Source organism: Lactuca sativa, chromosome 8 (assembly GCF_002870075.4).
Source record: "Lactuca sativa cultivar Salinas chromosome 8, Lsat_Salinas_v11, whole genome shotgun sequence".
NCBI classification, from domain to species: Eukaryota; Viridiplantae; Streptophyta; class Magnoliopsida; order Asterales; family Asteraceae; genus Lactuca; species Lactuca sativa.
This window is the reverse complement of record NC_056630.2, coordinates 5060365-5075874: the sequence shown is the minus strand read 5'-3', so window position 1 is coordinate 5075874 and position 15510 is coordinate 5060365. Positions and strand designations below refer to the sequence as shown.

The following is a 15510-nucleotide window of genomic DNA, read 5'->3' as shown; positions in this document are numbered from 1 at the left end:
AAATGGAGTCCACAAATTCACAAAATCTCTAATTTGGATCAACAAGATATGGCAACAATGTTAGGAACCAAAAGTATGTCTAAAGCTTTGCTAAGGTTAATAAGATGTATGTTATCCAAATGTGTAAATGACACTTGATGTTGATTTTGCTTTCATGTATGATTTTGTAACTGTACATATGAAGCATACAAAAAATTGCCATCGGCTACATACAATAAAAAACAATATATGTGTTTTACCCATCTTATTTGTAAAATCGGGTATCTTAAAAATTACATTAATATGCCATGAAAAATAGGGATGTCAACGGAGGCAAACGAAACGGGGAGTGCATCCCCCGCCCCCGTTTCCGAAATTACCCTGTTCCCCCGTCCCCACCCCCGCCCCCGAAATGTTCAGCCTTCCTAACCCCACCCCACTCTCGATTGATTTTAGGTTGCTTTTTTTGGACTAAAAGAAGTTGTTACTTAGGCTAAAAGAAACTATTTTTTATGAAACAAATAATTATTTATAACAGAATTTTACACGTTAAAAATAAAAAAGTTATGGCATCTTAAAAACAATATACTAACAACTTAAAAACATGTTTTTTGATGAAATTGGAAGCTAAAATCATATTATTGTTTAATATATTTATATATATATATATATAAATATATGTGTAAGTTATTAACGGGATCCCCATGGGGGTTTCGGGACAATATTGTCTGCCCCTGAAATTAAAACGGGGGTTAACCTTTTCCCCACCCCCGATTTTAAAAAAAAAATCCCCCAAATGGGACTGGGTCCCCATCGGAACGGGGTCCCACGGTATTTTTTGACATCCCTAATGAAAATCGTACCTCTTTTCCCTACAACCGCCAAACACCAACAAATGGACCTTCCTATTTTTGAATTTAGAATCGTTTTGACAGGATGTTGATTTGAAAAAAAAAAAGACCCATATGAACTTCCATATAAGTTTTATGTTGATAATTCTACTTTGATTTATGAAATTTGTTGTTTGTCGGTTGTTAACTTTGGATTCATGATTAACTGGATTATGTAGTTTCCATTCTACATGTATTGTTTACGCTTTGGTTTTGCAATGACGATGGCCCTCTTTCACGTAGCTATCGACTACAAAACATAAAAATCCAAAGGACAATGAAATCTTTTTGCCTTTAGGTGCATTTTCCATTTTAGGTTGTTGTACTTTTTTTCATGTTTAGGTGGTAAATGAACTAAATAGCAATGCGCTTTGCTTTTATACTCTTTTTTTATTATGTTTTTAGCAATTTGTTTTGATTTTTTTTTACCAAAATGCAAAGTACATTGTCACTAGGTGTATTTTCCATTTTTTAGGTGTTAGATGCACTAAATAGCAGTGCACTTCGAATTTACACATTTTTTTTTGCATTTTGCAATTAGTTTTTGATTTTTTTTACCAAAAAACCAAATTTCATTGCTATTTGTTGCATTTCTTCATGTTTAGGTGGTAAATACACTAAATAGCAATGTACTTTCGATTTGGTGAATTTTCTATATTTAGGTGGTAAATGCACTAAATAGCAATGTACTTTGAATTTACACCTTTTTTCTAGTTTGTTTTTTTCAATTTTTTTGTTTTTTTTAACAAAAACTAAAGTGCATCACCATTAGGTGCATTTTCCATATCTAAGCAAAATGTGACCCTTGTTGGTATTTCCCCATTGCTCTTTCTTCTTTCATCCATGACTTTAACTAATTCATATACTGTTTCATCTTTTCCTTAAGCCAGGAAAAAATAACTTTATGGACCAAAAACGTTGTTGATGTTTATGGATTTATTAAAGACTTTGGCCTACTAAAAGATGAATTTTTCTTTGCCATTGTACTTTGACTATTATGCGAATGTAAATGAGCGATTTGCAGAGAATAGCAAGATACTTTATTGTGGCTACCAATTCAGATAATGTACTATAGTTTCACACAAAAGTGATACATTCCAACCACCGCAAACACGAGGAAACCCTATTAGTTACCATAAATAAAATATAATAAAAGACCATATGTTTACATACTAATAATTAGTTGTGGTTGAGGAAAAATGTTTTTTAATTTGTTCTTATAATGAATGATTTACTTGTCAATTTTTATGTATGATCATATGAAAAATAAACAAATATACAATAAAACTTGTCATTTTTTATACATAGAGATCAATACTGGTATATAATTTTTATTAGATAAAATTTAAGAAATGATTTTTATGATATGTATATTAGAAATAACAAGTTTGGTCCAACTTTCATTTTCGTTACATTCGTGGTACACGTGGTTTCATATTTCTTTTGCAAAAAATGCTCCCCTTGACAAAGTAGGTCAGATTCTAATGTTAAATATTTTTAAAAAGAAAACTTTACCTTTATTATTATTATTATTATTATTATTATTATTATTTTCTTAAAACATTTATCACATAATAAATTCACACACCGTCTTCAACCTCACCTCACCCCCACCCAATGCCTTTCATGTCATACACATCCTTTCTTTTCTTTTTTTTTCATCATATGAAACATCCCAAAAATCATGACCAAAAATTTCATTTTTAATTATTAAATAAAACCATGGTTTTCAAAATCATCTCATCAAAACATAAGTCATAGTATCTCAAAACATCATGAACGGTATATCAATCAAAAACATCTGTCAAATATATCAGAGTAAACATCTGAGGCTAGAACATCATAGTGTGTGCAATGCAGTCATCCCGAGCTCTTCCCTTTGCTACCGGAAGTACCTGAAACCAAAATTGAAAATTGTATGCACGAAGCTTAATGAGTCTCCCCAAATTACCACATACCATACACATAACATGCAACTAGGAGATACTGGCCCCACCCACTCTCGAGGAGATACGAGCCTCGCCCACACTTGGCTAACAGGCCTCTCCCCATATAATACGGGCCCCGCCCACGCTTAGTGAGATACGTGCCTCGCCCACGCTCATCTATGTAGTAGATACGGGCCCTGCCCACACTCGGCTAACTAGGAGATTCGGGCCCCGCCCACACTAGTCCATGACCTAACATGAAAGGCCCCATTATTGATAGCCTTTCCAAGCCTACTAGTGGCCCACCAATGGCCCAATTTTCTAAATTGGGCCCAACTCCTCAAATGGGCCTTCCTTTAAGCCCAAAAATATTCTTAGCCCAAAATAACTGATTTTTGATGGCCCATTATGGCCCAAAATAGCAAAGTCTAATGAATGGCCCAACCAGAGGCCCAAATAACACCAAGCCTAAATTCAGTGAGTACACGGGGCGTACTCCTCTGTACGCTAAGCGTACATGTTGCATGGCTTGTACACTGCGCATACGGGCTTGTACGCCCAGCGTACTACCTTGTTAAGCCATAATCTCCAAAAAAGAGCTTAACCCCTTAAGACCTAAAGCTCAAAACACATATCTGAGTCTAATAAAGTGTCTTAACCCATAAAGTCGATTACTTGGTGGCTTGCACACCCCCATATGGACCCAAACTTGAAATATGACAACCTACTTCCATAGAAATGACTAATACTCATGCATAGCCACATCAAGACCTTCACGATGGTAAATTTCTGTCTCTGGGACTCAAATAGCACTAAGGGTGGCAACCCTAAGCCTAGAAACAAATCTGGAACCATAAAGTTCCATTCTTGGGACCAAAAAGGTCCAAAACCCCATTACAAGAGATCTATGCATTCATGAGGCAAGTTTTGAGGTTTTTACCTCAAATGAGTGCTAAGTGATGATGATGTCTCAGATCTTTAAGCTTAAGCTACACAAGTTCTTCTTCACCAACTTCCTATTTCTCCCTCCAAGCTCCAAGCTACTAAAATGGGCTATACAAGATCAAGATCACACAGAGATGAAGAAGGTTAGGTTTCAAGGGTTTCCGAGTTAAGGAGGTTGGGGTTGGGGGCATATTGATGTATATATATGGCCTAAACCCTAAAAATTAGGGTTTTGAGTCAGCTCGCGTACGCTGCGCGTACACTTTGGTACGTTGTGTGTACGTGTATCACTCACCCGCATCCAATGCTCCCACTACGCCCTGCGTACGACAAGCTTACGCCCGACGTACGTCTTTAACCAGCCCAACTCAATAACGGCCCAAACTCAATAATTCAACATTAATCTTATAGTCCAACAATTAATTACAAGATTAAATAATTTAGCATTACCTCAGGTCACAGATGTTACATCATATTTCTAACACCTCAAATTTCAAGACAAAATTTTCATTTTTAATTCTCAAAATATTACTCATAAATTCAAATCACCACATATATTGTAAGTTATTATAAAAACAATATCAGAGTATCGCAAAATCCTCAAATCTCCATAAGTCAACGGATGTGTACAATCATGCCTCCGCCTTCCCAGAATCTATAGAAGTACCTAAAACACATTTTACTCAACACGGTACGCACGAAGCTTAGTGAGTTCCTCAAATACCACATACACAAATAATTAGCCTATCATGGCTATGTCTCGATAAGGACCCTCCGGTCATGTGTCTCAATGAAGACCTTCTGGTCTCACTGCTCGGTATGGACCATCCGGTCATAGCTCAACATATATATATATATATATATATATATATATATATATATATATATATATATATATATATATATATATATAACAGCATAAGTCACAAAGACATAATGCATAATAACACATAAAGTAGGTAAGACCCTCCGGTCAGTAATACAAATAAGATCATCTTATTGCAATGGAAGCAAATCAGGTCTGATGTCTGAATAGTGAGGGTAGGGGCAGTACAATCCTTGCTAAAGTGATCAGTCTTGCCGCACTTATAGCAACCCGATCCCTCAACTCTGCAAACTTCCTCGTGTGGCTTGCCGCATTTCCCGCAGCGGCTTCGGCCTTGGTGACCCTGAGACCTCAAGTCGAATCCCTTGGGTTTCTTCGTCGAAACCCCATTTGCCTGCCTAACATCCGCCTTCCTCTTCTCGAGGTGCTCTGTATCAATCCCCCTCTCTCGTGCCCTGACTATCATATCATCCAGGGTCGGGTACGCCGAGTAACTGACATATTTCTGAATGTCAGCTCTCAACATGTCATGGTACTGGTTATTCTTCATCTCCTCATCAGCCGCATACTGGGGAACCAACAAAGCCATCTCCCTGGACAGAGGGTCCATACCGAGTAGTGAGACCGGAGGGTCTTCATCGAGACACATGACCGGAGGGTCCATACCGAGCAGTAAAGACCTTCCAGTCTCACTGCTCGGTATGGACCCCCCAGTTATAGCTCAACATATATATATATATATATATATATATATATATATATATATATATATATATATATATATATATATATATATATATATAACAACACAGGTCACAAAGACAAAATGCATAATAACACATAAAGCATATAAGACCCTCCGGTCAGTAATACAAATAAGCTCCTCTTATTGAAATGGAAGCAAATCAGGTTTGATGTATGAATAGTGGGGGTAGGGGCAGTACAATTCTTGCTAAATTGCCCAGTCTTGCTGCACTTATAGCAGCCCGATCCCCCAGCTCTGCAAACTTCCTTGTGTGACTTGCTACATTTCCCGCACCGGCTCCGACCCTAGTAGCCTTGAGACCTCAAGTCGAATCCCTTGGGATTCTTCGTCGAAACCCCAGTCGCCTGCCCAACCTCTGCCTTCCTTTTCTCGAAGTTCTCTATATCAATCTCCCTCTCTCGTGCCCTGGCTATCATATCATCCAGGGTCGGGCACGCTGAGTAACTGACATATTTCTGAATGTCAGCTCTCAACATGTTAAGGTACCGGGTTTTCTTCATCTTCTCATCACCCGTGTATTGGGGCACCAACAAAGCCCTCTCCCTGGCCAGAGGGTCCATACCGAGTAGTGAGACCAGAGGGTCTTCATCAAGACACATGTCCGGAGGGTCCATACCGAGCTGTGAGACCGGAGGGTCTTCACTGAGACACATTACCTTATCAAGACATAGCCATGGGAGGCTAATTATTTACGTATGTGGTATTTGGGGAACTCACTAGCTTCATGCTTACCGTGTTGAGTTAAATGTGTTTCAGGTACTTTTGTAGATTCCGGGAAAGCGGATGCATGATTGTACACATCCATCGGCTTATGGAGATTTGAGGATTTTGGGCTACTCTGATATTGTTGTGATAATAACTTACAATATATGTGATGAGTTGAATTTATGAGTAATGTTTTGACAATTGTAACACCTCAAATTTCAAGACAAATCTAGAGGGTCTTATTTGTATTATTGAATGGAGGGTCTTATCTGCTTTATGTGTTATTATGTGTTTTGTCTTTGTGACTTATGTTGTTATATTATTCTGTATATATATATGTTGAGCTATGACCGGAGGGTCCATACCGAGCAGTGAGACTGGAGGGTCTTCACTGAGACACATGATCGGGGGGTCCATACCGAACCGTGAGACCGGAGGGTTCTTATCGAGACATAGCCATGAGAGGCTAATTATTTGTGCATGTGGTATTTAGGGAACTCACTAAGCTTCGTGCTTACCGTGTTAAATTAAATGTGTTTCAAGTACTTTTGTAGATTCCGGGAAGACGAAGGCATGATTGTACACATCCATCGACTTATGGAGATTTGAAGATTTTGGGATACTCTGATATTGTTTTGATAATAACTTACAATATGTGTGATGATTTGAATTTATGAGTAATATTTTGAGAATTAAAAATGAAAAATTTGTCTTGAAATTTGAGGTATTACAGTTATCCCCCATTTAAATTTGATTTCACCCTCGAAATCGCTCATTGTCAATACTCAGATCTAATCAATAACCGGAGAAGTGCATCCAAAAAATCAGAACATAAAACGATCTCCCCAAAACAACCGAAACCAATCAGAACCCTTTAACCCGAAGAAAAATAACCCTTCACCGTTATTACTGACCGGAGGGTCTTATTTGTATTATTGACCGGATGGTCTTATTATGTTGTTGACTGGAGGGTCTTATTTATATTATTGACCGGAGGGTCTTATTTGTATTACTGACCGGAGGGTCTTATCTGCTTTATGTGTTATTATGCATTTTGTCTTTGTGACTTATGCTGTTATATTATTCTGTATATATATATATACATATATATATATATATATATATATATATATATATATATATATATATATATGTTGAGCTATGACCGAAGGGTCCATACCGAGCAGTGAGACCGGAGGGTCTTCACCGAGACACATGACCGGATGGTCCATACCGAGCTGTGAGACCGAAGGGTCTTTACTAAGACACATGACCGGAGGGTCCTTATCGAGACATATCCATGAGAGGCTAATTATTTGTGTACGTGGTATTTAGGGAACTTACTAAGCTTCGTACTTACCATGTTGATTTAAATGTGTTTCAGGTACTTATGTAGATTTCGGGAAGGCGGATGCATGATTGTACACATCCGTCGGTTTATGGAGATTTTAGGATTTTGGGATACTCTGATATTGTCTTGATAATAACTTACAATATATGTGATGATTTGAATTTATGAGTAATATTTTGAGAATTAAAAATGAAAATTTTGTCTTGAAATTTTAGGTGTTACAATATTTGATTATCTACCCACCCAATTCTACCTAAGATCGACATCTACACAAGCCTTCCAACGATCCAACTTAACAAAAAAACAAATATCCGGCTAAATTCCATGGAAAATTAGGTAATTAAAGATGTTATAGAACTTTTTCTTGGGGGTAATATGGTTTTCGACATAATCCAATATAGTTTCTGTCAACTGCACTGAGAATTACTCACTTGATATTTCCAAAAGCGAGCTGACAAGGGAAATCTCATATGAATTCCGTGACATTTAAGTTCTTGAGCTCTTGGTTGCATATAAGCGAATGGAAGGTGCCATATATGGCTTATGTTTTACAATCACGCAGGGAGCATGGAAGAAGAAACCAATTCAATTTCATCAAATGAACATCAAATAAAAATCGACACATATCTATGTTTAGTTGTGATCAATTTGAAGATAAGTAAACCCAAAATCGATTTCATTAAAATCGTCCCCTTTTACGTCCACCGAAAACCATTCACAATCGATGCATACCTATGTTGGGAGCATGATGTTTTCAAGTCCCCTCGGTACACTATCATTATATTCATGGGTTAATTCATTGAAAGAACAATCTAAGCTCATTTTTTTATTCATTACGAACTCATCAACATGAAGCTAAATCATACATGTGGAAGCCTTGCAAGAGTAGTTTAAGTTTTTCATCCATTTATAGTTTAACTAGGCGAATGCCCGCGCCTTGCGCATAAACACTTATATAGTCAAAGTCTTTACAAATATATGATTTTTTGAATATAACAATAACGTTGTTGTTAAATTTGATATAATAATTTATATATACTATATTAATATAATATATTGATTATTTTGAATTATATGATAATATATACATTTATTATAACTTCATAATCTCAATCGTTTGAATGACTTCTACCCGCGAGTTACACATGAATAAAAGTAAATACAATATATGATTTGATGTTATTTATAGTTGTTTTTATTGTTAATTAATTTTTTAAAATTTATTTGCTTAATGTTTTAATTTCTATCATTATCATTATTTAAAACATCAAACATTGTTTTTTATTTTAAAGCTAACAATATAATCATTTATATAGAGTTGTTTTTAACTATTATTATTGTAAGTTATTTTAAGCTAGTTATTTGGAAACTTTTAACGATTATAAAAATATATTTAAGAAACATTTTAGTTAAATTTAAATTACAATTTAGTTTTTGCTTTTTTCACTGCAATTTATCACTTTTAACTATTTACAAAATATTCTTTAGTTTTTTTAAATGGAATTGAAATTTATATTTGAGTTGACATTATAATGCGCAAAAACACCTATATAGTTGAAGTTTTTACAAATATATACTTTTTAAAATATAACACTAACGTTGTTGTTAAATTTGATATAATAATTCGTATATTAATTTGATATAATATATTGACTATTTTGAATTATATGATAATATATAAATATATTATAACGTCATAATCTCAATCGTTTCTACTCGCGAGTTACACACCAATAAAATTAAATATTATATATGGTTTAATATTATTTATAGTTATTATTTTTAACTAACTTTTTAAAATATATATGCTTAATGTTTTAATTTCTATCATTATAATTATTTAAAACATCAAACATTATTTTTTGATTTTAAAGGTAACAATATAATGATTTATATAGAGTTATTTTTAACTATTGTTATTATAAGTTATTTTAAGCTATTTATTTGAATTTTTTTAACGATTATAGAAATATATTTAGGAAATATTTTAGTTAAACTGATATTACAATTTACTTTTTTGCATTTATCACTATAATTTATCACTTTTAACTATTTACAAAATATTATTTGGTTTTTTTAGTGGAACTAAAATTTATATTCAAGTTGACACTGTAATGTTATATTTAAATTAACAATTTATGTATTTTGTCCAAACTGTTCAAAAACTGTAGCTTTAAACTGATAATGGTTTACATGTAACAACATTTTAAAGCTAATAAATTAAGTATAATATGTTAAAATTTAAAGAAATAACTTTATAAATTGAAGTAATGATATTATTTTAAAATTGAAATTTAGTCTATTTATGATTACACTTTAGGTTTGATATTTATTTAACCTTATTAACCAACTTACAATCATTATTAAAAAGACACTACAATTTATCACTTTTATCTATTTATAAAATAATCTTTGGGTTGTTTAAGTTAAATAAAATTTATATTTATGTTGAGCCTATAATGATATATTTTAATTAATAATGTAAGTATTTTATACAAATTGTTCAAAAATTATACATTTAAAATGATAATGGTTTACATCCAACAATATATTAAAACTAATAAATTAAGTATAATATGTTAAAAATTAAAAAACATAATTTTATAAGTAGAATTAAAGATATTATTTTAATATTGAAATTTAGTTTATATATGAATACACTTTAGATTTGATATTTATTTAACCTAATTACCAAATTATAATTATTATTATAAAGAAATTAAAAAGTCATGGGAGTTTCAAATGAATGTGGTGAAAGGAAAAAAAGAATGGGGGTTTCAAATGCATGAGATTCAAAAAAAATGCTAGCTTTATAAGTATGTATGATACCTTTAACTTATACTATAATGATTAAGAAAAACCATGGTAATAAGATTTAGCTTGGATGTGTTATTAAATTGATTTGCAAACTGAAGTTTATTTAACAAAAAACTCATTACGATCTATAAAAATTGATTAGTTTGGGTTAACATCGATTAGACTCAAAATGATGGAGTAAAAACAAGTCAAGCTTAGGGTGTAAGTGAACCGAGCTACTCGTGATCTACTCGGGACTGACTTGTTAAGAGCGCGACTTGAGATCGAGTTAAACAAGCCCAAGCCAAAATATGAGGCTCATTTAGTCGAGCTTCAATTAGTGAGTTCACGAGTCTAAACGAGCATAAATGAGTCTATATATAATATACATTATTATTATTTTTACATATTAAAACAAAAATATATTTGAGGAATTAGGGATTTACGGGTATTACTAAATGGGTTTCTTAACGAGACTGAATCGAACTTATGCTTATTTAGGCCCATCAGAAAAAACCCGATATTGAGCCCGAGCCAAGCATATATAATTCTTCACGAGCTCGAGCCGAGCTCTATACAATAAAGCTCGAATTGAGTTGAGCTCGAGCTCGAGCCTCTCATAACTTAAACAAGCCCGAGTCGAGCCTGTCCAAGTTCGACTCGACTTGACTCGTTTACACTCTAGTTAAGCTACTCGTAAACTATTTGAGATCGACTCTTAAAAAGGTCGAATCTTGATCTCATGCTTCTCATGGGCCGAGCTTGAGCTCTGAAACTATACTTGAAACGAGTCGATATCGAGCTCTGAAACTATGCTCGAAACGGGCCGATCTGGAGCTCACATTAATTTAAATAAGCTCAAGCTGAGGTTGTGTATGCTCGGGGTCGACTCCACATATTTACAAGCTTGTGTATGCTCGGGGTCGACTCCACATATTTACATCCAATTGAAGCTTTGTCTGGATTCTTTGTCGTAGGGTGTCGGCAAAAATCAAAGGGAGCAGGGAGGAAGGAGGAAGGGTAATAGTTAGTGGACGAAAGTAATCAAACGAAGATGGGAGAGATGTACGATGAGGATGGGGTCACGTGAATTCTTTATCTTGTTGTAATAAAAAGAGAAAATAAAAAAGGAAAAACAAAAGAAAGGGAAAGTTTATCTTTTCACAACAAGTTAACAATTTTTTTTTTTCTAATGAAGTTAGGGCTAAGGACCGTTAAAAAAAATACAACAACATCAGCGTGATGAAAACAGAAGTTGGGTCAAACCTGCATCATATTAAAACACATGGACATTCTATAACTTTGTGTTATTATTATATTATAAGGATTTTTTTTTTTAAATCGCAACTATAATAGATATTCCATGAACATAGATAAAAAGTCAATACATATCGATAAAAGATAAACGAACAATAAGCTGCGGCGCTAACCCTTTCTGAATAATAAAACTAATTCTTTTGAAAACATATGTGAATATAGGAGATATGACATTAGTATGCATGACCCATTAACTCCGTCGCATATGGTGCGAGAAAACCAAATATATCAAATACAAAATGAATAAACACTATCTTAATTTTTTTTTTTCAAGAATATAAAAGAAATTGGATCAAATTGTTTATATTGATAGAAAAAATAATTACACCGTAAAAAATAACAAAAAGGTATAACCATATTTGAGGTAAATCGAAAAGATCAAAGGGCCATAACCCAAAGTCTCAATATCTTAAATAAGGGCCTTTTCAAAACCCTAAAAGCCCACTATAAACTCACTACTTTAGCGACAAGTAGGGTTTCTTCCTGTTTTCAGTCGTTCACAGCCTCTCTGCAATCGTTTTCTCCTGCGTACATTTTGGTTGAGACAGAAAGAGCGAGAAGGAAAAATGGCGGATTCGTTGGTCTTACGAGGCACCATGAGAGCCCATACCGACTGGGTTACCGCAATCGCCACCCCAATCGATAACTCCGACATGATCGTCACCTCTTCTCGCGACAAATCTATAATCGTTTGGCGCCTTACAAAAGAAGACAAAACCTACGGTGTTGCCCAACGCCGTCTCACAGGTCACTCTCATTTCGTTCAAGATGTTGTCCTCTCCTCTGACGGTCAGTTCGCTTTATCCGGATCATGGGACGGCGAGCTCCGTCTGTGGGACCTCAACGCTGGAACCACCGCACGACGCTTCGTAGGCCACACCAAGGACGTCCTCTCCGTCGCCTTCTCCATTGACAACCGTCAGATTGTCTCGGCATCGCGGGACAAGTCGATTAAACTCTGGAACACTCTCGGCGAGTGCAAATACACAATTCAAGACGGTGACGCACACAACGATTGGGTTAGCTGTGTTCGCTTCAGCCCTAACACGTTGCAGCCAACAATCGTTTCAGCTTCTTGGGATAAGACGGTGAAGATCTGGAACCTCACTAATTGCAAGCTCAGGTCAACTTTAGCTGGACACGGCGGGTATGTCAATACCGTCGCTGTATCTCCTGATGGTTCGTTGTGTGCCAGTGGTGGTAAAGATGGGATGATCTTGCTGTGGGATTTGGCAGAGGGAAAGAGATTGTACTCTCTAGAGTCCTCTTCCATCATCCATGCTCTTTGTTTCAGCCCGAACAGGTATTGGCTCTGCGCAGCCACAGAGAGCAGCATTAAGATCTGGGATTTGGAGAGCAAGAGCATTGTTGTCGATCTTAAGGTCGATCTCAAGCAGGAGTCTGAAATGGCTGCCGAAGGCACAACCACTCAAACTAATGCTGGGAAAACTAAGGTCTTTGTCTTTTTACTTTAAGCTTTATACATTAAATTTCACATACTTTTATTTTTTGTATTCCACATTAGGAATTTGAGTACGAATATGCCTGATTTTTTATGGACTTAATGAATTTAGCTACCTACTGGTAGCAGTTTAAGGACGTATGCTTAGTATTCTAAGTATGCTCATGAGATTTGAAGTTGCACATAGTTTGTTTGTACAAATACGTATATCTAATCTATCGTATTTTCTACAGATAATACTTTGAGAATGCTGTAGATTTGTTTGTCTTGTCATATGTTTATTAGTATCATAAATAAATATTTGCTAAGCATCTTTTGTTTGCATTTGCCTTGATGCAGGTTATCTACTGTACAAGTTTGAGCTGGAGTGCAGATGGAAGCACTTTGTTCAGTGGATATACTGATGGAGTTGTTAGAGTGTGGGGAATTGGACGCTACTAGAAACAATTCAGGAAGAGGGATATGATGATGCTTTTACAATGCCAGCTGTTTTAAGCTGTGTAGGTCTCATTTTTAATATTTTGGATATTTGCTTGATTTTTTTTGAGTTTTTATCGGTTAAGGAAGTTTTAGCTCTGGAGACCATCTTGATTGAGTTTGCTTTTGCTTTTAAGAAATATGTCTTCTTTTTCATAAACTGCTTGTGATATTGATTTCTGTTATGTAGAGCAAATAGAAACTATTGATTTTAGGGATGCATAAATAACTCAGATAACTTATAGTTTGAAACAAGCCAGGCCTTAAAATGAGCAATGGCCCGAGTTTGAGCCTAGAATAAAGCCCATTTAATTATCGAGTCTGATGGTTTTTGTGTGTGTGTATATATATATATATATATATATATATATATATATATATATATATATATATATATATATGAAATAATAAAATATGGAAAAATAACAAGCTTCAAAGTCAAATGAGCATGTTAACAAGTTGATCCCAAGCTTTTCGTATATGCTTCGTGAACCGAGCTTGAGCCTTCGGACTCTTAATGAATTTGAGGCTGAGCTTCCACGATTATAAAGAGCCCTCACTTGATTAGTGTTGTGCTTGTTTTCATCTTTAATTTATATCAAGAAAAGTCCCAGAATTCTCGCCGGGCTTGTTTACAATTTTATTAATATAAGAGAATCTTCAGAAAACTTCAAAATTTTTGTAAAAATAATCAGTCCATTTTTTTTATTTTTATTTTTAATAAAAAAACCTAAGAAAGTGGATATTTTTTTTACTTTAGTTCAGGTCATCTATGCCACACGACATACTAGACAAATGACATGACATACTAGACAAATGTTGATATGGTCTGAAGTAATATCAGCATCTTCTTCGTGTAAAAAGAGGAATTTTGTATTTGTATGTGAAAATATTTATATGTATTTTTACATAAATAAATATATTTATTAGTTTTTTTTATGTATCTTTATGCATATAACTACTTACAAACTACATATAAATACATAAAAAAATATACGTATATTTATTTACGAAGTATTATACTTATTTACGTTTTTAAATATAATAAAAATAATAATGATAATAATAACAGTAGTTGTATTAGAAACTTCTCATTTAATACATTCATGTATGTGTCAAGGTAGAACTACATATAAATTTCTTGTCCAATTGGTAAGGTAGTGGTGTTTTATAGGGGAGGCCAATGTTTGAATCCAATGCCGGCAGTAAATTGGTATATTTAATACTAGGTGTGAGACCCATGTATTACATGAGTTTATTTAAAAAAAATTAAATATACAATTTTAACAATTTGAAAACTTTAAATTTATAAGAAAAATAAGAAAATTTTTGAATTATTAAAATTAATGAGACTTTAATGCATTAGATACATTACATATATAAACCACTTTCTAATAAATACCTTACATATATATTACCTTATATATTAAATGTGGATTTTAATTTAATAAAATCAAAAATACAATAAAATGACAAGTGGAAAATAGAAAAATTTAAAATTTATAGAAAATGCCATGTGTCCAAATGAATGAGAAGAGGACATGTGGCAAAGTCATTTTCATTTATTAGGGTAGATATCTTGTTAATAGTTCTTTTATACTGACTTACTAAGTTGAAACCCAAAAAACAATGGGTTATAATTGAAAAACAAAAACCCATCAATCTATTAATTGAAATCGAAAAACCGAACCCACTAAGTTTCAAAAACCAAAACCGAACTTGTCGGTTTGAGTTTGGGTTTACCCAAAACCAACACATGTTTAACCCTACTCCCCCACATAGATCATTATCCCAACACTTAACATTTGGATTCAGTGCAAGTGTCTTCTTTACTGGGTTCAATTTCGAAGCCCATTTAATAAAAGTAAGACGTTATGAATAAGTTTATGCTCTACTTTACTTGGTCTTGTCTATTGACATCGTATGAAGATCAACAAGGACCGAAAAATAAACCCATGCCGAAAACCAAAGGTGCCAAAAGGGGGGCTACTACATCATAACACCCCTCCACATGCAGTGGCGGACGCATACTATTTTAGTAGGGGTGTCCCTCATACTTCAAACGGGT

At 34.2% G+C, this 15510-nt stretch overlaps 1 protein-coding gene across 1 annotated transcript; it reads left to right on the top strand.

The window, feature by feature from the left end:
- Positions 1 to 11976: 11976 nt before the first annotated feature.
- LOC111903372 (guanine nucleotide-binding protein subunit beta-like protein) lies at positions 11977 to 13656 on the top strand. Its single transcript, XM_023899147.3, has 2 exons — positions 11977 to 12957; positions 13305 to 13656. Exons 1-2 carry the CDS (start codon positions 12070 to 12072, stop codon positions 13404 to 13406), a joined length of 990 nt encoding a protein of 329 aa, XP_023754915.1. The 5' UTR covers positions 11977 to 12069; the 3' UTR covers positions 13407 to 13656.
- Positions 13657 to 15510: the final 1854 nt, after the last annotated feature.